The sequence below is a fragment of the Carcharhinus amblyrhynchos genome, chromosome 3, assembly GCF_965287045.1.
Source record: "Carcharhinus amblyrhynchos chromosome 3, sCarAmb.v2.hapA, whole genome shotgun sequence".
Taxonomy (NCBI): domain Eukaryota; kingdom Metazoa; phylum Chordata; class Chondrichthyes; order Carcharhiniformes; family Carcharhinidae; genus Carcharhinus; species Carcharhinus amblyrhynchos.
Genome location: NC_137326.1, coordinates 125,185,188 through 125,208,739, shown reverse-complemented (window position 1 = coordinate 125,208,739; position 23,552 = coordinate 125,185,188). Strand labels below are relative to the sequence as shown.

Genomic DNA, 23,552 nt, shown 5'->3' with positions numbered 1-23,552 from the left:
GGAATTTGGCCACACAGTCATAGGTGTATAAGAAGTATAGTAAAGGGCTGAGGACAAGACATTAAATCAATGCCCCGACAGCCTTAGAAAATGGATGCAAAGAATCACATCCAAAGATCCAAAGCTGTGAAGGTTAGATGATTTTGTGATGCTAAATTGTCCCTTGGTACCTCAGGATACGTAGGTTGAATGAGTTAGCCAAGGTAAATTTGTGTGGTTTCAGGGATACAAAGAACAAAGAAAATTACAGCACAGGAAGAGGCCCTTGCGCCTTCCAAGCCTGCACTGACAATGCTTAACAAGACTTAACTGAAACCCATTATCATTCCGGGGACCATATCTCTCTATTCCCACCCTATTCGTGCATTTGCCAACACGGCCCTTAAAAGTCAACACCTTATCTGTTTCCCTGTCATCTCCTGTGTAAAGAATCTGCCTTGTACATCTCCTTTAAACATTGCTCCTGACACCTTAAACCTGTGCCTCCTAGTAATTGACTCTTCCACCCTGGGAAAAAGCTTCTGATTATCCACTCTGTCCATGCCTCTCATAATCTTGCAGACTTCTATCAGGTCACCTCTCAACCTCTGTCATTCCAGTGAGAACAAACCAAATTTCTCCAACCTCTCCTCATAGCTATTGCCCTCCATACCAGGCAGCATCCTGGCAAATCATTTTTGTATCCTCTCTAAAGTCTCCACATTCTTCTGGTAATGTGGCGACTAAAATTGAACATTATAATCCAAGTGTGGCCTGACTAAAGTTCTATAAAAGCTGCAACATGACTGGCCAATTTTTAAACTCAATACCCCGGCTGATGAAGGCAAGCATGCTGTATGCTTTCTTGGCTACATTGTCCATCTGCATTGCCATTTTCAGTGACCCGTGTACTTGTACAACCACATCCCTTTGCCAATCAATACTCTTAAGGCTTCTGCCATTTACTGTATATTTCCAATCTGTATTAGACCTTCCAAAATGCATTAGCTCACATTTGCCCAGATTAAACTCCATCTGCCATCTCTCTGCCCAAGTCTTCAATCTATATCCTGCAGTGGTCCTCTGTTGATCCTCTTCGCTATCTGCAAATCCACCAACCTTTGTGTCATCTGCAAACTTACTAATCAAACCAGTTACATTTTCTTCCAAATCATTTATACATACCAAACAGCTAAAGTCCCAGCACTGATCCCTGAAGAATGCCACTTGTCACCGCCCTCCATTCAGAAACACACACTTCTACTGCTATCCTGTAAATCATAGGATCCCTGCAGTGCAAAAGGAGGCCATTCAGCCCCTTGAGCCTACAGCGTCAACATTCCAACCCAAGTCTAATCCCCATAACCCCACAGATTTATCCTGCTAATCCCCTTGATCCTAAGGGCAATTTAGCATGGCCAATACACCTAACCAACATATCTTTTGGACTGTGGGAGGAAACTGGAGTGCCCAGACGAAAATCACGCAGACATGAGGTGAACATGCAGACTCTGCACAGACAGTGACCCCAAGCCGAAAATCAAACCTGGGTCCCTGTCACTGTGAGGTAGCAGTGCTAATCACTGTGCCACCATTGTGCCGGGATTGGGGGAAGAGCGGGTGGGTAAGATACTTTGTCGGAGACTTGTTGCACATTCCATGGACTGAACGTCCTCTCCTGCAGTGTAGGGGTTCTATGATTCTAAAAGACATAGCAAAAAATAACACAAAGGAAGCATTCCAACCAAGGTTTCTCTCTCAACCAACTCTTAATCAAAACAAGATAGGTGATCATTAATCCTATTGCTGTTTGTGAGAGCTTTTTTTTATTCATTTGTGGGGCATGGGCATTGCTGGCTGGCCAGCACTTATTGCCAATCCTAAGTTGCCCTTGACTTTGTAGTGATTAATACAACTGAGTGGCTTGCTGGGCCATTTCAGAGGGCAGTTGAGACATTGCTGTGGTTCTGGAGTCACATGTAGACCAGACCAGGTAAGGGTGGCAGATTTCCTTCCCTACGTTAGTGAACCAGATGGGTTTTTCTGACAATTGTCAATGATTTCATGATCATCAATAGATTCTCAATAACAGGTATGTTTTATTGAATTCAAATTCCACCACCTGCTGTGGTGGGATTCGAACTCAGCCCCAGAACATTAGCTGAGTTTCTGGATTACTAATCTTGTGATAATACTGCTAGGCCATCACCTCCCCTTGCTGTGCACCAATTGACAGCCATGTTTGCCTACATTGCAAACTCCACTTGGAAAGTGGGAAGCACTGTGGGGCATTCAGAAGATTTGCAAGGGTGGAATAGTGGCACAGTGGTTAGCACTGCTGTCTCACAGAGCCAGGGACCCAGGTTCAATTCCGGCCTCAGGCGACTGTCTGTGTGGAGTTTGCACATTCTCCCCATGTCTGCATGGGTTTCCTCCAGGTGCTCCAGTTTCCTCCTACAATCCAAAGATTTGTAGGTTAGGTGGATTGGCCATGCTAAATTGCCCCTTAGTGGCCAAAGATGTGAATGTTTGGGGGTTGAGTGGGGTAAATACATAGGGTTTCAGGGGGTATGAGCCTGGGTAAGATGCTCTGCCAGAGAGTCAGAGAAGTCTCGATAGACCGAACGGCCTTCTTGTGCACTGCAGGGATGCTATGATTCTATGGCAAGTTGAGCCGAGTGGCCTCCTTCTGTGCTCTAACGTTTCTATGGTTCTGTGATAGCACAAGCTATTTGGGCAGCAATGGTGGTACAGTGGTTAGCACTGCTGCGTCACAGCGCCAGGGACCCAGGTTCAATTCCAGCCTTGGGTGATTGTCTGCGCGGAGTTTGCACGTCCTCCCCGTGTCTACCTAGTTTCTTCCCACAGTCCAAAGATGTGCGGGTTAGGTTGGTTGGCCACGCAAAACTGACCCTTAGTGTCCGGGGGACTGGCGTTAAGGGGTTGGGTGTGGGTGGGATTGTTGTCGGTGCAGGCTCGATGGGCCGAATGGCCTCCTTCTGCACTGCGGGCATTCTACTATTTCTTTATCTCCTCCTCCCTGATGCTTTCTCACATGAAACGAATTAGTGAACATCTGACAGGAAGGCCTGTTGAGAACACGGGCACCGATGTCAGTGCTCCTGTATAATTCTCCGTTTATATTCGTGGAGGGCCCACTTGTTTCTCCGCCACCAGTTCTCAAATATGCATCCAACTTGTCTGAACCTCTGTAACAGGAGGCTGGATTTGAGCAGGCTAGTGGAGTATGTCAAACCTGCGTGGGTTTCCGTGAGATCGACACCGGTCCGCATCACCACAACGTGGCAGGAATGCAAAAAGAGCGAGGTTTCAGCTGGTCGGACAGATATTCTGTCACTGATCGGAGTGGGCCGATTGAGAGCGACAGGTGGAGGATGAGCTTCATCTGTTGCCAGGGGAAACCCAGACTCCATTTCCCACTGCAGGGCGCAGTATTGGCAGATATGAAGTGACTGTTGAACGGAGCGAATGACACGCACAAGCTCAAGACCCAGAGAGCGGAGACTGAGGGGAACTGGCTTGAGTATTGTGCAGCGCTGAAGAGAAGTGTCATGTAACGTTTCATCGGTGTATAAATCTCAGGCCCCTGGAGAATAACCTGACCCGAGTGAAATACGGAAGCAGCTGATGTTGGAAAGGAGAAAACAACCTTGCCCACTGAAGCAAAAACCTCCCTGGAGAAAACACTGGCATTATCTTAAGCATAACTCGTGACAGATGAAGTATTGCACAGTGACTGAACCACTGGCAGTCACTGAGGGAAAATTAAGATAATCAAGAAAATTTTTCCTATTTTTATTACTTTATATTCTTATTTTTATTCCTCCACTTCTAAAATCTCGCTTTCCATCTTGTTTCCATCCTCCCCCACTCCACTAGGGCCAACTACCGCATTCCTACACTTTGTTCTACCATGCACATCTCTTAATAGACACTCTTAGCACCATTCTCACCCTTTATCATCACCATTTAAAGTTAACACTTGTTTATTAGTGTCACCAATAGGTTTACATTAACACTGCAATGAAGTCACTGTGAAAACCGTCCAGTCGCCACACTCCGGCACCTGTTCAGGTCCGCTGAGGGAGAATTTAGCATGGCCAATGCACCGAACCAGCATGTCTTTTTTTCTGTGGGAGGAAACCGGAGCACCAAGAGGAAATCCACGCAGACATGGAGGGAACATGCCTGCATGACCCTAGCTGGGAATCGAACCCAGGTCCCTGGTGCTGTGAGGCAGCAATGCTAATCACTGTGCCACCATGCTGCCACATTCAAATGAATAAAGAAAGTTACAGCACAGGAACAGGGTGTTTAGCCTTCCAAGTCTGCATCGACGATGCTGCCTATCTGAACTAAAACCCTCTACACTTCTGGGGACCATATCCCTCTATTCCTATCCTATTCATGTATTTGTCAAGTCACCCCTTAAAAGCCATTGTCATATCTGCTTCCACTACCCCTCCCACCAGCGAGTTTCAGGCACTCAACAACCTCAATGTAAAAAACTTGCCTCATACATCTCCTTTAAACCTTGCCCCTCTCAACTAGTAATTGACTCTTCCACCCTGGGAAAAAACTTCTGACTATCCACTCTGTCCATTCCCCTCATAATCTTATCGACTTCTATCAGGTCGACCCTCAACCTCCGTCTTTCCAGTGAGAAAAAATCAAGTTTTCCAACCTCTTCTCATAGCTAATGCTCTCCATACCAGGCAATATCCTGTTAAGTCTTTTCTGTACCCTCTCCAAAGCCTCCACATCCACCTGGCAGTGTGGCGACCAGAATTGAATATTCCAAGTGTGGCTTAACTAAGGTTCTATAAATCTGCAACATGACTTGCCAATTTTTAAACTCAATGCCCCAGCTAATGAAGGCAATGATTGCCATATGCCTTCTTGACTATCTTCTCCATCTGTATTGCCACTTTCATTGACCTGTGTACCTGTATATCTAGATCCCTCTGCCTATTTATCAATACTCTTAAGGATTCTGCCATTTACTGTGTATTCCCCATCTGTGTTAGACCTTCCAAAATGCATTACCTCACATTTGTCTGGACTAAACTCCATCTGCCATCTCTCTGCCCAAGTCTCCAACTGATCTATATCCTGCTATATTCATTGATGATCCTCATCACTATCTGCAATTCCACCAACCTTTGTGTCTGTCACAAACCTACTAATCAAATCAATAACATTTTCCTCCAAATCAAATTTATATATTACAAGCAGCAAAGGTCCAAACACTGGTCCCTGAGGAATGCCACTGATCATAGCCCTCCATTCAGAAACACACCCTTCCACTGCTAACTTCTATGACTGAGTCAGTTCAGTACTCAACTTGTCAGCTCGCTTCTGATCCTGCAGGACTTCACCTTCTGCCTTTTTGCCATTCCTATCAATTATAGCACCCCCACACCCTCACAGTATAAATTTTGTCAGATTTTCTCCGTCTTCAGCCCTAATGAAGGGTCATTCTGATTCGAATTGTTGGTTCTATTCTCTCTCCACGGATGCTGTCAGACCTGCTGAGCTTTTCCACCATTTTTTGATCTTGATTGAGGGGAAATTAGCTGACTGTGGGAAATTGTTCAATTCATTTTCCTGGTGCTATTTGGACAGTAAAAATGGTGGGTCCTATTAGAATTCCATCTAATTTGCATTTCACACTCTAACCCTCTCTAACAAAGAGGGAATCTAACCATCTCCCATTACTGTTGCTGAATCCCCCACTATCAACATCCTGGGGGTTACCATGGACAAAAAAACTGAACCAGCCATATGAGTACTGTGGCAACAAGAGCTGGTCAGAGGCTGGGATTCCAGCAGGGGGTAACTCAACTCCTGACTCCCTAAATCCTGTCCACCATATCTACAAGGCTCAAGTCAGGAGTGTGATGGAATACTCTCCACTTGCCTGGATCATTGCAGCTCCAACACCACTCAAGGAATCTGACACCATCCAAGACAAAATAACCCGTTTGATTGGCATCCCATTCACAAAGTTCGCTCTCTCCTCCACCAATACACTGTGGCGACAGTGTGTACCATCTACAGGCTGTATTACAAAAACCATCAAGGCTCCTTAGACAGCATTTTCCAAACTTGTGACCCCTGCACCTTAGAAGGACAAAGGGCAGCAGACACATGTGAACACCACCATCTGTAAGTTCCCCTCCAAGCCACTCACCATCCTGACTTGGAACTATATTGTCATTCCCTCACTGTCGCTGGATCAAAACACCCTCCTTCACAGAACTGTGGATGCACCAACACTCAATGGACTACTCTGCTTCAAGGTGGTGAGACAAGGGCAATTAGAGATGGACAAAAAGTTACTTAAGATGTACTGCAGAGAAACAGACCATTCGGCCCAACCAGTCCGTGTTAGTGTTCAAGTTGCACACAAGCTTCCTCTCATCTTTCTTCATTTAAGTCTATCATCAGATCCATTCATTCCCTTTTCCCCTGGTCTCTGCTTTAATGTATCTATTCTATTTACCTGAACAACTCCCCGTGATAGCCAATGCCACATTCTTACCATTCTTCAAGTGAGGACATTTGTCCTGAATTTCCTATTAGGTTCCCACAGATCCACACACCTTTTTCACACTCTTACAGACAAACCCTTTGGTGTATCATTGATGGAAATGGATAATAGACTCACAGAATCCCTACAGTGCAGAAGGAGGCCATTCAACCCATTGAATCTGCACTGACCACAATCCCACCCAGGCCCTATCCCCATAACTCCATGCATTTACCCGAGCTAGCCCCCCTGACACTAAGGGGCAATTTAGCATGGCCAATCCACCTAACCCACACATCTTTGGAGTGTGGGAGGAAACCGAAGCACCTGGATGAAACCCACGCAGACACAGGGAGGATGTGCAAACTCCACACAGTAGCCTAAGCTGGGGTTCGAACCTGGGATCGTAGCACTGTGAGTCAGCAATGCTAACCATTGTGTCACCATACCGCCAATCATATTACATAGTGACAGAACTCACTGCATTAACTCAGAGGGTCTTCAATATGTGCGACATTGAGGATTTGTTCCCAAAGTAAATATTGCAATTTTGATTTGATTTATTATTGTCACATTTTTTAGCACATAGCGAAAAGTATTGTTCCTTGCGCACTACTCTACAGACAGAGCAGACCATTCATAGAGAAGGAAAGGAGACAGTGCAGAACGTTGTGTTATAGTCATAGCTAGGGTGTAGAGAAAGATCAACTTAATACAAGGTAGGTCCATTGATGGCAGCAGGGAGAAAGCTGTTCTTGAGTTGGTTGGTACGTGACCTCAAACTTTTGTGTTGTCTTCCCGACAGAAGAAGGTGGAAGAGAGACTGAGTGTGGTGCATGGGGTCCTTAATTATGCTGGCTGTTTTGCCGAGGCAACGGGAAGTGTAGACAGAGTCGATGGATGGGAGGCTGGTTTGTGTGATGGATTGGGCTACATTCACAATGTTTTGTAGTTCCTTGCGGTCTTGGGCAGAGCAGGAGCCATAACAAGCTGTGATACAGCCAGAAAGAATACTTTCTATGGTGTATCTGTAAAAATTGATGAGAGTCGTAGCAGGGCTTCATGGCAATACATTTGTAAGTTATCTTGAACTAACATTTTGATGCCATTTACTATTGTATTTTTTTTATTGATGTTTAATGTCCTTGATTCCTACTTCCTATCTTTGTCCTAGCTTGATAATTTGGATATAGAACGTTGCTTCATTGTTATTTGCACTTTGACTTTGTTGTTTGGGAGTGTGTGTGTGCGTGCAGGAGGAAAAAGGTTGTTGTATTTCCTGGATTAATAATTTCCTTAGCGTTCTGAGAAAGTCGAGGCGTTGGCGGGCTTTCTTAACTATAGTGTTGGCATGGCTGTCCTCTTCAAGAGAATTCCCTGAAATTTGGTCCTAAATTCCAGCATTTATTTAAATTCATTCCTGGGACATGGGTGTTGCTTGCTGGCCTGGGTTTATTGCCCGTCCCAAGTTGCCCTTGAGAAGGTGGCGGTGAGCTGCCTTCTTGAATTGCTGATACAACTGAGTGGCTTGCTCGGCCATTCCAGACAGCAGCTGAGAGTCAACCACATTGCTGTGGCTCTGGAATCACATGTAGGCCAGGTCAGGTAAGGACGGCAGATTTCCTTCCCTCAAGGACATTAATGAACCAGATGAGTTTTTCAGACAATCGGCAATCAGTAGATTTTTAATTCCAGATATTTTTTGTTGCATTCAAATTCCACCATCTGCCGTGGTGGGATTTGAAACCGGGTCCCCAGAGCATTAGCTAAATTTCTGGATTAATTCTCTAGCGATAATACCACATTACCTCCTATTCTATACAAAAACGGACTTAAAGGTTGGGCAATACTTCCTGAGTAGCTGAGGGATGATGTGTGAGAGGTTTGTCAACAAAGAACTCACCAGGAGGAATGTTGGCCTTAACCAGTGTTGCCCGTGTTCCCACGAGCAGCTAGCAAAAGGAACTTTGCATCACAGAAGGAAGATATTTGGTTCATTGTGTGGGACAATATAATTAGTCCCCACCCTCCCCAGTCCTCAGTCACATGCTTTACATATTGTTCTGCGATGAATTCCTTTTCACCAACCTATCCTTTTAAAAATCTGCGATTGAATCTGCTTCCTCCATTCTTTTAGCTAGTGCATTCCAGCTCATAACAACATGCAGGTGAAAGCCAATCTCCCCACAACCATTTCTGATTCTTTTGCCAATGACTTCAAATCTGTTTCCCTTGGTTACCGACCCTCCTGCCAAGTGAACACAACCTTTCCACCAGCAGAAATATTCGTGTAACTTGATGAAAATTACATAATCATCACTGGGTCAGTGCTCTGATGAGATCACCACATCTTTCCTTCTGTCCATAACCTGTGTCTTTATTCCCTATAGCCCAGCCACAGAATTACCCCAAGTTCAGGTGCAGGAAAACCTAAACCCCCTCCCAGCCCACCCCCAACATTAACTATTCAGCTGTAGAAGCAATCAAGGTCAAACTTAATTCTACCAACACTTCATTTTTTATCTGTTCTGAGGATGTGGGCAACACTGGCTGGACCAGCAGCTATTGCCCACCACTGAGGGTGTTTAACAGTTAAGCACATTGCTGTGGACCACACTCAGAGTAAATCCACATCATGATCACACACAGGCCAGACGAAGTAGGGATGACAGATTTCCCTCCCTCAAGGATATTAACGAACTAGATGGACTTTTCCGACAATCGACAATGGTTTCATCAGACTTTTAATTCCAGATTTTTACTGAAGCCAACTTTCACCATCTGCTGTGATGGAGTTCGAACCCTGGCCCCATTACTGTGGATTACTAGTGCAGTGACAATACCACTACAACACTGACATCCACAACTTTCCAGCAGATGTTGACCAGGCTGTGACCAGTGTTAAGCAGGTTCTGGTTAACGCTAATGTTCGCTCACCCAGGATAACACCAGCCAATTATTACCCTGAGTATCAGGGTCAACTAAATCTGCACAGACCAGTTTTGAAAGTATGAGCTGCAGCTTCCGCGTTGCAAGTATTGCTGCATTTATTCACATTGGACAGCGCCGATATCAATGTTCTACAAGGAACACATTCTATACCAGTCACAGGTTTTGAACTGTTCCAGTTCAGCATTCTAAATAAGTCAGTTAAACCGCCAGTTAGAAGTCTCACATCACCAGATTAAAGTCCAACAGGTTTATTTGGAATCACGAGCTTTGAGAGCGCTGCTCCTTCCTCAGGTGAGTGAACAGTTACTGCCATTTAGGCAGGGCTTCATGCCAATACGTTTGTAAGTTATCTTGAACTAATATTTTGATGTCATTTACTCATGTATTTTTTTTTATTGATGTTTAATGTCCTTGATTCCTACTTCCTATCTTTGTCCTAGCCTGATAATTTGGATATAGAACGTTGTTTAATTGTTATTTTCACTTTGACTTTGTTGCTTGGGAGTGTGTGTGTGTGTGTGTGTGTGTGTGTAGGAGGAATACGGTGGTTATATTTCCTGGATTAATAATCCAGAGAACATGAAGGGAAATCTCACCAGTTTGACTTCAGTCTTAACAATAATACAAACACAAATTACTACCAATGCTGGAAACCTCAAGTGAAAATATTGGGAAAGTTCTACAGATCATGAACCCACTCAGGTCAACCTATAACACAGACCACAGTTGTCTGCTTTCTTGCATCTTTGTAGAAACTTGATGTCTGTGTCGATATGCGTGATTTTCTTGGAGATCCTCTCCATTTGGAGCCGGCAGTTTGCTGTGTCGATGGTGCCAGCTTTTGATATCCTGCTTTTTTGATGAAAGGTTATTTCAACTGGAAATGTTAACTATTTCTCTCCACAGATGCCACCAGGCCCACTGAGATTTTCTTACTTACAAAGGTCAAAGCTCTTTCAGTAAACCTTGTTGTTGTTAGTTTGAATCGATATGTACAAACCACATCTATTCTTTTTGTCTAAAACTCACAACCCCTAACATGAGGTTGACTTTAATAATTAGTCACAAATAAACTTACGTTAACACCGCAATGAAGTTACTGTGAAAATCCCCCAGTCACCACTCTCAGGCACTGTTCGGGTACACTGAGGGAGAATTTAGCATGGCCAATGCACCTAACCAGCACGTCTTTCAGACTGTGGGAGCACCTGGAAGAAACACACCAGCAGACTCAGGAAGGATGTGCAAACTCCACACAGACAGGGACCCAAGCCGGGAATCGAACCCGGGTCCCCCCCACCATCAAAGAATGATCGGACCTTTCTCCTCCACCTACCCCCCCTCCCCTCAACCAGGGAATGAACTGGCATCCCTCCCCGCCACCACCCCCACCCGCACCAGAGCTACACGCGAGCCACTTCCCTCCTTCCTCACCCCACCAGAAAACGATCGGGCCTCCCTCCACCCCTCCCCCCACCCGCCAAACCCCCACGACCTTCCCCAGCCACTTAGAGAGCTGCCAGACGCTCTGAACTTACCTCTTCAGAAGCTGGAGCGCCCGAATGGGACCTTTGCGGATCATATCTGTTTCGTGCCGAATCTGGACAGGCGAAGGCGGTGATAAAGGGGGGAAGCGCTGGCAATTTAAATGCATGCAAATGCATTTAAATTGCCATTGTGCCCATTTTGGGTGCGCTTTGGATTGTGACCATTTTCAGGTCTTGGTAAAGCGGGAACCTGCGCGGACGCGGGCGTGGATCGCGCTAATCGCCTCACGCCCAACTTTACCAAGTTTTCGAGCCCAATGGTAAAATTGGGCCCTGAGAGTGGGTGATCACAAATGAGGGTGGAGTCCTCCCTCAGGCAGAATCCTTTAGATGCCATGTTTTAAACATGCAAGGACTGGAGTTCTGCTCTAAGGCAGCCTAGAGCTGCAACCCCTCCTGTAACAGACTTCTCTTATCAATAAATACCCTTTGTTCCTCACAAAGCCTGAGACCTATTGACAATGCCACAACCTTAACAGCACCCACACCAAATAGGCTGCAAAGCTTTAAGGAAGCAAATCATTATCAGCTCCTCAAGAGCTATTAGGGATGGGCAATACATGAGTCTTGCCCACAGTGCTGACATCCCAAAAAAGATTTTGTTTTTATTGAGAATTGCAGTGTTTGGGCAGTAATTTGCAAATCATATATTGGAAAGATGTTGAGTGGAATAGCATGTGCTGTCCCTGCCATTCACTCTTCTATCCAATGTCTTCATTTCAATAATAAGGCAACCATTAGGTTTCAGTCAGTATTTTGATTTGATTTGATTTGATTTACTATTGTCACATGTATTGGTATACAATGAAAAATATTATTTCTTGCGCATGATACAGACAAAGCATACTGTTCATAGAAAAGGAAAAGCGAGAGTGCAGAATGTAGCATTACAGTTATAGCTAGGGTGCAGAGAAAGATCAACTTAATGCAAGGTAGGTCCGTTTAAAAGTTGATGGCAGCAGGGAAGAAGCTGTTCTTGAGTCAGCACGGTAGCACAGTGGTTAACACTGCAGCTTCACAGCTCCAGGGACCTGGGGTCGATTCCCAGCTTGGGTCACTGCCTGTGTGGAGTTTGCACATTCTCCTCATGTCTCTGTGGGTTTCCTCTGGGTGCTCCGGTTTCCTCCTACAGTCAAAAGATGTGCGGGTTAGGTTGATTGGCCATGCTAAAATTGCCCCTTAGTGTCCTGAGATGAGTAGGTTAGAGGGATTTGTGAGTAAATATATAGGGATAAGGAGGTAGGGTCTGAGTGGGATTGTGGTCGGTGCAGATTCGATGGGCCAAATGGCCTCTTTCTGTACTGTACGGTTTCTATGACTCAGTTGATGCATGTCATCAGACTTCTATATCTTTTTCCCAACAGAAGAAGGTGAAAGAGAGAATGTCCGGGGTGCGCAGGGTCCTCAATTACGCTGGCTGCTTTGCTGAGGCAGCAGGAAGTGTAAACAGTGTCAATGGGTGGGAGCTGGTTTGAGTGATGGACTGGGCTTTGTTCATCATCCTTTGTACTTCCTTGCAGTCTTGGGCAGAGCAGAAGCTATTCCAAGCTGTGATACGACCAGAAAGAATGCTTTCTATAGTGCATCTGTAAACGTTGGTGAGAGTTGTCATGGACATTTCAAATTTCCTTTGCCTTCTGAGAAGGCAGAGGCATTGGTGGGCTTTCCTAACGATAGCGTCAGTATGGAGGGACCAGGACAGGTTGTTGGTGATCGGATCTAAAAACTTGAAGCTCTTGACCATTTCTACTTCATCCCCATTAATGTAGACAGGGGCATGCCCTCCACTACATTTCTGAAATTTGATGACAATCTCTGTCATTTTGTTGACATTGAGGGAGATATTATTGTCGTCACACCAATGCCGTTGCATTTGTACTTTCTTGGCCAGGCAAATGGAACTTGTTCTGTTATTTTCCATTTCCATACATCTTGTTAGAAACTCATTCATATCCTTGTTTCTTTTCCTGGCCTAATCCCAGTTGCCCGCATTTGGCCCATATCCCTCTATAACCATCTTACCCATGTAGCTGTCTACACGCTTTTTAAAAGACAAAATTGTACCCACCTCTACTACTACCTCTGGCAGCTTGTTCCAGACACTCACTACCCTGTATGTGAAAAAATTGCCCCTCTGGACCCTTTTGTATCTCTCCCCTCTCTCCTTAAACCTATGCCCTCTAGATTTAGACTCCCCTACCTTCGGGAAAAGATATTGGCTATCTAACTGATCTATGATGCTCATTATTTTATAGACCTCTCTAAGATCATTCCTAAGCCTTCTACACTCCAGGGAAAAAAAGCACCAATCTATCCAGCCTCTCCTTCTAACTCAAACCATCAAGTCCCGGTAGCATCCTAATAAATCTTTTCTGCACTCTTTCTAGTTTAGTTATATCCTTTCTATAATAGGGTGACCAGAATTGCACACGTTGCAATGCTCCATCATGGAGTACATTGTCCATGTAGCAGCCTCAGTGGCAGAACAACGACAGAACATTCTTTATATGTGACTCAAAGATACCAAATTAAGCCAAACAGTGACCAATAAGGACAAGACATTTTGACCCTCTTGGTTGAATATATTCTTGGTTGGAGAGGAGATTTTAACCCACCTTGGCAGGAAGGGAGTGGGGTGACTTTTAAAACAGGACTTTCAGCCTTACTAGATCACTTGTGTTGACACCCACTGGGACCCATAGAAGCCTCATCGCTTCACACAAATTTTGAGTCACGTTAAATCAATGGGATCCCCATTGCATTTTAACCTGGACCCACAGTTTTCGCAGCATGTGAAGGTACACTGGCAACAGAGAGGAGGTCAAAGGCAAAATGGAAATGTTTCCTTTGTGTGACCAGGTAAAGCGAGAATGTTCCTTTGTGCGCCACGGAGAAAGATGTTGCCTGGCCCAGCCTGCTCCCCACCACCATGCCCCCATCCTACCACCTTCCCTTTAAGGGCAAGGGCAGCAGGTGCATGGGGACCATGATACGGAGATGCCGGCGTTGGACTGGGATGGACACAGTAAGAAGTCTCACAACGCCAGGTTAAAGTCCAAAGTCACTCAGCTGATGAAGGAGCAGCGCTCCGAAAGCTCGCGATTCCAGATAAACCTGTTGGACTTTAACATGGTGTGGTGAGGCATGGGAACTGGATCTCCAAGTTCATTTCCAAAGCTGGGACGTAATTGAAAAAGCAATTTTTGTGTATTTATGGAGCAGGATTCGGGAAGTTAAGACTAGCATATTTGTTGCACAATATGTTTTTATTAATATTTCTGTGTATGCATCTGTATATAATATATTTTGATTGTTGTCACTGGACTTTCATTCTGTAACACTAAAAAGAACAAATCCTACTGCAGCTGATCAGAGTGACTTGTTTAATGTCTTCATTGTTTTTTTTATACACAGAACTGTTGTGTGGCAGAACGCAGATGCTGTACGTTCCCTGGAGGATTTGTCCCAAGCACTAGATAAACATGTTTGTGTTGGATTACTTAAATATTAGTGCTGGCCTTGAGTGTGCTGTGTTGTAATCAGTGCTGGCTCTTCTCATCTTCAGCTTGCCTGCTCACTGAAGCAGTTCTCTTTCACCTGGATGGGAAGCTCATGGGAGCAAGATGGGGTGGGGGGGGGGGTGGGGGAGGGGTTGGGGAGGTGGTTGCAACCCTTCTTCCCCACCCCGCCCCCCCCTCCCCCAACCCCACCCCCACTCAATCTTTGCCATTGCTTTTATATGCCTACTTTTCAAATCCTTTTTCTAATCATTGAAAATTTGGGCATTCATGACTCGTTCTCTCTGAGGTAATGTTTGGATTGTGTAAAGATTAATGTGTTACCCAGTGATAAAAATCAACTACAATAACTTCAGGAATTTTGCTTCAATCCAGCCGGCCCGGGACTGTTCCTCGTCAAACTTCCTGGTCTTCGACTCCTACGAGGGCAACCCAGGATGGCGAGTGTACCACAATCGCCGTTTGATATAAACTGCCCACCAGGACTGGAGTATCTTCTGGAGGTACAAAAGCCACTTGACCAAATGCTCATTTTAACTGTTGACAGGGTTACGAAAGCGTGATACACTCATTTCCCCAGCTTTCCACCAATAAATAGAAAGGTTAGGAAGAGCATACAGCAGGCAGTTGAATCCCTATCGCCCACCTCCCGTTCTGCCAAAGCATTTTCCTGGAAGACTGCTAACATTCAGAGGGTGTCCTCACAGGTCAGAATTAACAATTGATACCAACTTTACAATTCAGAGAATGGATGGTACCAGATGCCATCTCAGAGCACCTTGTTTCCTCCCACACCCCAAAGATGTGCTGTTAGGCTGATTGGCAGTAATAAATTGTCCCTAAATCAGTTTCCCTCAATCTGGATGGCCATAAAACATTAGACAAGGGTCGTGGGTGGAGAGGGGGACTGGTGGTGTTGAGATGGCGGCGCGGGCTCGTTGGGCCGAAGGGCCTGTTTCCCGGGCTGTTTTTGTTCTTTGTTCTTTGTTCTTCTTTGTCATAGTTCTTTGCTCTCTCTTAGCATAGTTTTTTATTTATTCATTCATGGGACATGGGTACCGCTGGTGGACCAGTATTTATTGCCCATCCCTAGTTGCCTGAGGGCAGTTGAGAGTCAACTACATTGCTGTGGCTCTGGACTCACATGTAGGCCACATCAGGTAAGGATGGCAGATTTCCTCCCCTAAAGGGCATTAGTGAACCAGATGGGTTTTCGTGACAATTGACAATAGTTTTTATGATCATCAGTAGATACTTAATCGTAGATTATTTTTATTGAATTCAAATTCCACCATCTGCCATGGCGGGATTCGAACCTGTGTCTCCAGAACATTAGTCGAGTTTCTGGATTAATAATCTAATGATAATGCCGCTAAGGCCATTATCTCCAAGGGACATGAGAAGACTGGTTCCCTCAGCAAATGCTTCCAATAATGACTGGCCCTCACAAGGATGCTGGATTGGGAGTTATAAAGCTGCATTAACATTAATGGGATGTGAATCAGAAGCTTCATTCTTGCATATCCACAAACCGCATTCCCTTTACAATTATAGAATCCCCATAATGCAAAAGGAGGTCATTTGGCACATCAAATCTGCACTGACCGCAATCTCACCCAAGCCCTATTCTTGTTACCCCATTTATTTACACTAGGTTCAATTTAGCACGATCAATCAACCTAACCCCCACATCTTGGACTGTGGGAGGAAACTGGAGCACCCGGTGGAAACTCATGCAGATACAGGGAGAATGTGCAAACTCCACACAGTGACCTGGGGCTAGAATCAAACCCGGGTCCCTAGTGCTGTGAGGCAGCAGTGCTAACCACTATGCCACCCATAGTACATTTATACATCACGTCCTTGCCAGGAGGCTCCCTGATCTTAGACAAGGTCAACCCTGGTAGAGGAGGAAAACAACAGGGATTTGGATATAATTCTTGACACATCATTAATAGTAAAGTTCTTTTAAAGTTTATTTATAAGTGTCACAAGTAGGCTTTGCATTATCATTGCAATGAAGTTACTGTGAAAACCCCATAGTTACCATGCTCCGCACCTGTTCAGGTACACTGAGGGAGAATTTAGCACGGGATCCAGTCACTGTACAAGTTTGTTAGAACGTCTACTTACATTTGGGTTTTTGATCACAGGTAGAAGATGTTGTTCCTGCATCAATATTAGACGGGGTTTTGGAACATCATCAGGAATTGCAAGAAATTGCGCCCATAACATAGATCCTTCCTCAACAAGACCACTAAACAAGAAACGCAGGATATTTCCTTAGGATTTTGTTCTTGTGCCTGTTAACAGATGGAGAATCACGTGGCATGTGTGTCCCAAAGCTCTGTCTGCGCTTCCAGCAACCAAGTCTCTGCCATTTTATTCTTCACTCCTGGGATGAGGCCATCACTGGCTGGGCCAGCATTTAGTGCCCATCCCTAATTGCCCTGGAGTGTGGTGGTGAGCGCCTGTCTTAAACCACCGTAGACCAGGCGAGCCCGCCATGCTGTTGCGAAGGCAATTCCAGGGTTTTGACAGTTTCGAAATGGTAATGTAGTTCCAAGTCAGGATGCGTTGTGACTTGGAGGGGAACTTGCTGTAGTGATGGTGTGCCCATGCACTTGCTGTCCTTGCTTTTCTAGATGTAAGAGGTTGTGGGATTGGGAGGTGCCGTCGAAGGAGCCTTGCAACGTTGCTACGGTGAAGTTGCAGATGTATGCACTGCTGCATCAGCAGTGGAGGGAATGAATGTTTAAAGAAGGGGATGGGACGCCAATCAAACATTCTGGGTGGAATTTTCTCATCCAGCCCACCATAGGAATTGTAGTAGACGGGACAGAAAATTTGGTGGACCACACGTAGGACATTGACCTGCTGGGGGGGGGGGGGGGGGGGGGGGGCCTTGGGGGGCGGTTCCGACATTGGGGGCGAGCACAGCTGGTAAATCCCACACTCTGTTTTGTCCTCAAGAGCAGCCCCACTGCAAGCTGAAAGGAATGAAATGAACAAACGGAGTGGGATTTCCTCACCGCGCTCGCCCCAAAACCAGAAAATCCCACCTGAAGTCAACGGACCTTTGCATCGTCCGCTTCCCCCTCCACTTCGCTTCCCGTGACGGGCAGGGCAGGAAAGATCTCCCCACAGTGTCTCCTTTCACTGCAGCTTTGTTGTTTACAAATAGAAGACAGAAAGATGCCAGTGTGGTTTTATGTTGACAATGTGGCCTTATGAAGGGCAGGACTTAATGCTGCATTATTACAACCATTATCTATCAAACATGCAAAACAATCTCATAAGAGACGCAAAGCATGAAAGATATAGTCATAGAGTCATAGAAGTAGGTTTACAGCATGGAAACAAGCCAGGCAGTCTAACTTGTCCATGCCGCCCTTTTTTTTAACCACTAAGCCAGTCCCAATTGTCCATGTTTGGCCCATATCCCTCTATACCCATCTTACCCATGTAATCGTCTAAATGCTTTTTAAAAGACAAAATTGTACCCGCCTCTACTACTACCTCTGGTAATTGTTCCAGATATTCACCATCCTCTGTGTGAAAAAATTGCCCCTCTGGATGCTTTTGTATCTCTCCCCTCTCACCTTAAATCTATGCCCTTTCATTTGAGACTCTCCTACTTTTGGGAAAAGATGTTGACTTTCTCACTGATCTATGCCCCTTATTATTCTATAGACTTCTATAAGATCACCTCTAAGTCTCCTGCACACCAGGGAAAAAGTTCCATTCTATCCAGCCTATCCTTATAACACAAACCATCAAGTCCTGGTATCCTTGTAAATCTTCCCTGCACTCTTTCTGGTTTAATAATATCCTTTCTATAATAGGGATGACCAGAACTGGACACAATATTCCAAGCGTGGCCTTACCAATGTCTTACACAACTTAAACAAAATGTCCCAACTCCTGTATTCAATAGTCTGATCAAAGAAACCTTCTTCACTACTCTGTCCACCTGTGATGCCACTTTCAAGGAACTATTAATGGGTACCCCTAGATTTCCTAGTTCGATAACTCTCCCCAATGCCCTACCATCGAATGAGTAAGTCCTGCCTTGATTTCACACAACTCAAGAAACAAAAACAATACTTAACAAAGTAGTATCTCCCAGAAACAACCTACCACCCTGGCAGCAATGTGTACATGTGAAAAATAATAGAAAATCAGTTAATCTCTGTTGTTTCACAGGTAGATTGTCTTCTGATTCATCAGCAGTTGGAGTTAGTGGAAGGTAAGCGATTGTCAATGTGTGCGAATTAGCATCAACACATCAACCTCAGTTCGAGTTTGAACTGTACATATGTTTTTCTTTCACTCCCCAAAAGTTGAAACAGTTTGTGTCAGTAAGAGCTTTCAGTAAGAGTATGAAAATCCGACATATCGTAGACATCCTATCCCAGAATTTTGGACATTTCTTCCCCAGTGAACACCAAAGAAAAGGCAGAACAGTAGGCTCCCCTCAGTGTACTTTGTTACACAGTGCTGGCATAATATGTGTGATAGTTTCCTAAATAACACCATTCACTGTTATCTACTCTGAGAAATGTTAGCTGTTTTGAGGACACAAACAGGCACTTTTTAAATGGACCATAAGGATATTCGGCCCCTCGAACCTGCTCCACCATTCTATAGCATCTTGGCTGATCTGACATGTCTCACGTTCACTTTCCTGCCCTTTTCCATGTAACTCTTGATACCCTTGCTGATTAACAATGTCTCTATCTCGGCCTCAAATGTGCACAAGGGGTACAAGTCTTATTGGCCATTCATGCCATTCTCCCACTGCAGTGGGGTCAGAGAATTTGGCACCCAGCCAAATCTCCGTTCACTGCAGTGAGATGGGAAAATTCTGTCGGCGTCAACGGCTGCAACATTTCGGCCAAGGACTCTGCTCTCTGTGGCGAGGAGCTCCAAAGATTCCCAACCCTCCAAGAGAAGAAATTCTTCTAGCCTCTGACTCTCCCATAAGGGGAACCATCCTCTCAGTGTTTACCCTGTCAAGCCCCTTAAAATCCAATATGTTCCAATGAGATTACGTCTCAATGCAACTGTTTGTGACTTTACCAAAACTTGGGCATGCTGACCCAGTGTCTCCCCAATTTTCACTGCCTTACCATCATTTTTGTTGAGATAAATGACATGAAAGTTGCAACTCACCCCATCTACAAAATGATTGTTTCGCCCAATATTCATATTGTTTGCCCTGTGTTGCAATAGTTACTGAGCAGCGTCAAGCATTCTTATCCCAGTGAAGAGTATAAGAACAAAATGGGCAGTGGATTAGAAATGTCACTTGTCCATTCACCGATAGTGGAACGTTAGTGATAGCTTATTCCGACTGGCATCAGAGTTAGCTGGGGAAAAACGCATTGGTTAAAATGTTGGTCATCACAGCTTTGCCTGCAGCGAAGCTGAAACTCAGATACTGTTAATGACACTTGTGGAAAATTGTGCTCAAGGAAAGATAAGAGTGGCTTTGGGCAGGACAATGCCAGGACACAGACAATTGTCATTCATGCCCCTGGAATCAGAAGGGGGACAAGACAGCCAAGGGTCAATGTGGAAGTCTTGCATGTGAGCCTATCAGGGGAGGGTGAATTCAAGTTCTGCAGTGATATCCCTCAACTGCTAGGCTCACAAATGAATAACCTACCAAGGTATTGGAAATCTGCTTATTTACCAAGGAATGAGAGGAAAGGGGAACTGATAGCGTTCTTCTTGCTTTGGCTATTTTTTGAGCACCCGCTCCCTCTGTTCCATCCTGAATGCTCTCAATAACCTGACCCATCATCCACTTTTTTTAAATTTATTAATGGGACATGGGCATCACTGGCTGGCCAGCATTTATGGCCCATCCTTGGTTGCCCTTGAACTCATTTCAGAGAGCAGTTGAAAGTCAACCACATTGCTATGGCTCTGAAGTCACATATAGGCCACACTAGGTAAGGACGGCAGATATCCTTCCCTAAAGAACCACTAGTGAACCAGATGGGCTTTTCAGACAATTGACAATGGTTTTATGATCATCAATAGGGGGACAGCACAGTGGCACAATGGTTAGCATTGCTACTTCACAGCTCCAGGGACCTGGTTCAATTCCCGGCTGAGGTCACTGTCTGTGCAGAGTTTGCACATTCTCCCCGTGTCTACATGGGTTTCCTCCAAGTGCTCTGGATTCCTCCCATTGTCCAAAGGTATTCAGGTTAGGTTGATTGGCCATGCTAAATTGTCCTGGAATGCGTGAGTTAGAGGGATTAGTGGGTAAATATGTAGGGTTATGGGGATAGGGTCTGGATGGAATTGTTATTGGTGCGGGCTTGATGGGCTGAATTCATGCATATTCTATGAATAGATTCTTAATTGTAGATTTTACTCATTGCATTCAAATTCCACCATCTGCCATGATGGGATTGGAACCCCGGGCCCCAGAACATTAGCTGAGTTTCTGAATTAATAGCCCAGTGAAAGTATCAGTAAGCCATCACCTCTTATAAGAGGAATAAAATATTGATTTGTTGGCCTTCCTCAAACTGTTATTAACGGGACCCAAATGACGTAAAGGTCTCTGAACTCATGAAAGGATTCCAAAAATGACCGCTGCAATATTCCAGGGGCATGTTTCCTTCGTAGCACACATCTCTTAGCAACTGCTTCAAATGTCTTTGCTTTCAGCCCTGCTGGGATTTGAGATGAACAACAAATATGAAGTCAAGAACAAGATTGGCCAACAGGTCTACTTTGCTACTGAAGTCTCTAACTGCTGCTGCAAATTTTTCTGTGGCCCACAACGACCTTTCAAAATTAACATCGTGGACAATTTGGGGACAGAAGTAATACGCGTGAGACGGCCGAAGCGATGTACCAGCTGCTGGTGTCCATGCTGTTTGCAAAAGGTTAGTGATTGATTGAAAAGACAGTGGTGATTCATCATTTTTTAATCACTTCCTATGAAATTACAAATTAAATGTTGATTTGGTTTATTATTGTCGCATGTAGTGGGAAACAGACAAAACATAATGTACATAGAGAAGGGAAGGAGAGGGCGCAGAATATAGTGTTACAGTCATAGCTAGGGTGTAGAGAAAGATCAACCTAACATAAAGTAGATCCATTTAGCAGTCTGATAGCAACAGGGGAAGAAGCTGTTCTTGATTTGGTTGGTACGCGCCGTCAGACTTTTGAATCATTACCCCGATGGAAGAAGGTGGAAGAGAGAATGTCTGGGGTGTGTGAAGTCCTTGATTATGCTGGCTGCTTTTCTGAGGGCAGCAGTGAAGTGTAGACAGTGTCAATGGATGGGAGGCTGGTTTGCATGATGGACTGGGCTACGTTCACAACCTTTTGTAGTTTCTTGTGGTCTTGGGCAGAGCAGGAGCCATACCAAGCTGTGATACATCCGCAAAGGATGCTTTCTATGGTTCATTTTTTTAAAAATTGGTGAGCGTTGTAGTGGACATGCCAAGTTTCCTTAGCCTCCAGAGAAAATAGAAGGCTTTTTTATCTATAGCATCAGCATGGAGGGACCAGGACAGGTTGTTGGTGATCCAGACACTTAAAATTTGGAACTCTCAACCCTTTCCACTTCATCAGCTACACTTCATAAAGTGTTCCTGTCTTTGACTGATCAATGTGTCATTGGTTTCCCTCTACTGTTTGAATCCTAATGCCCTTTTCCTATCCATTGCGTCCAGTTTATAGCCTGCTTTTCTACTGTGCTCCGTTGTGCCTTACTAGCAGCACCCTTGCCTCCAGGGTTATGGATTCAAGTCCCACTCCTGAAGCCAAGTACAAGGTCATAAAATCATAGTGCAGTGCAGAAGGAGGCCATTTGGCCCATTAAGTCTGCACCAACCACAATCCCACCTGCACTGGCTCAGCATCTTACCCTGTCCTCATGCATCTACCCTACCTAGTCCCCCTGACACTAAAGGGCAATTTATTATGCCTGATTTGCCTAACATCTTTGGACTCTGGGAGGAAACTGGAGCACCCGGAGGAAACCCACGCAAACACAGGTAGAATGTGCAAACTCCACAGAGACAGTGACCCAAGCCAGGAATCAAACCTGGGTCCCTGGCGCTGTGAGGCAGCAGTGCTAACCACTGTGCCACTGTGCCGTCCGCATCTAGGCCAATGGTACAATACAGCACCAGGGAAAATGTTATATGATTGGAGCTGGTGCTGTCTTACTGATATTAGGTTAAATTTAGATCCTGTTGTTGTAAAAGAATCCTTGAGCACAACCTCAAAAAAGATGCTTTTCGTGGGACTTTGTTGAATGCAGACTGTCTGCCAAACTTCCTACATTGTATCTGTGCCCACACTTCCAAAGTACTTCATTGGCTGTAAAGTGCATGGAAGCTCCTGTGATTGTAAAACATTTTTTTTATTTATAAAACTAATTTCACCCCCTTTGAATTGCCATCCAACGCCTCTTTCGAAGCACACCATTTAACCCCCAGTACTCCAACATCAATCTGACAACAAATATATTGAGGGAATACAATTGGAAAGTAGAGACGACCAGCCTCCCTGCACTTTGAAGCCAGTCTAATATCTAAAATAGAATTGACTCCTTGCTGTATGCAAGCGTCAACCCTATGTTGCTGTGGGTGTGGAGTCACATCTGGATCAGATTTCCTTACCGAAAGAGATTTAAGAATCCTGATGGGGTTTTATGGCAATCAATCTTCATGGTTGCGACTCCAGAGAGTAGATTTATAAACCATAAAATCCTGACAGTGCCGAAGGAGCTCATTCAACTCATCAAGCCTGCTCTGGCTCAGCATCTTACCCAAGCCCACCACCCCTACTGCTCTATCTCCATAACCCTGAGCAATTTAGCATGGCCAATCCATCTAAGCTACAGTCTTTAGACTGTGGGAGGAAACTGGAGCACCCGGAGGAAGGCCACACCAACACAGGGAGAATGTGCAAATTCCACACAGACCCAAGGCTGGAACCGAACCCGGGTCTCTGTCGTTG

General features: G+C 45.0%; 1 protein-coding gene across 1 annotated transcript in view; it reads left to right on the top strand.

The window, feature by feature from the left end:
- Positions 1 to 14,986: 14,986 nt before the first annotated feature.
- The window catches only part of LOC145341520 (phospholipid scramblase 2-like), a 30,611-nt gene continuing 22,045 nt past the window's right edge, over positions 14,987 to 23,552 (top strand). The window contains exons 1-3 of the mRNA XM_080186500.1: positions 14,987 to 15,052; positions 18,756 to 18,798; positions 21,240 to 21,460. Of these exons, the coding sequence (XP_080042626.1) occupies positions 14,987 to 15,052; positions 18,756 to 18,798; positions 21,240 to 21,460 (330 nt within the window). The remainder of the gene's footprint in view (positions 15,053 to 18,755; positions 18,799 to 21,239; positions 21,461 to 23,552) is intronic.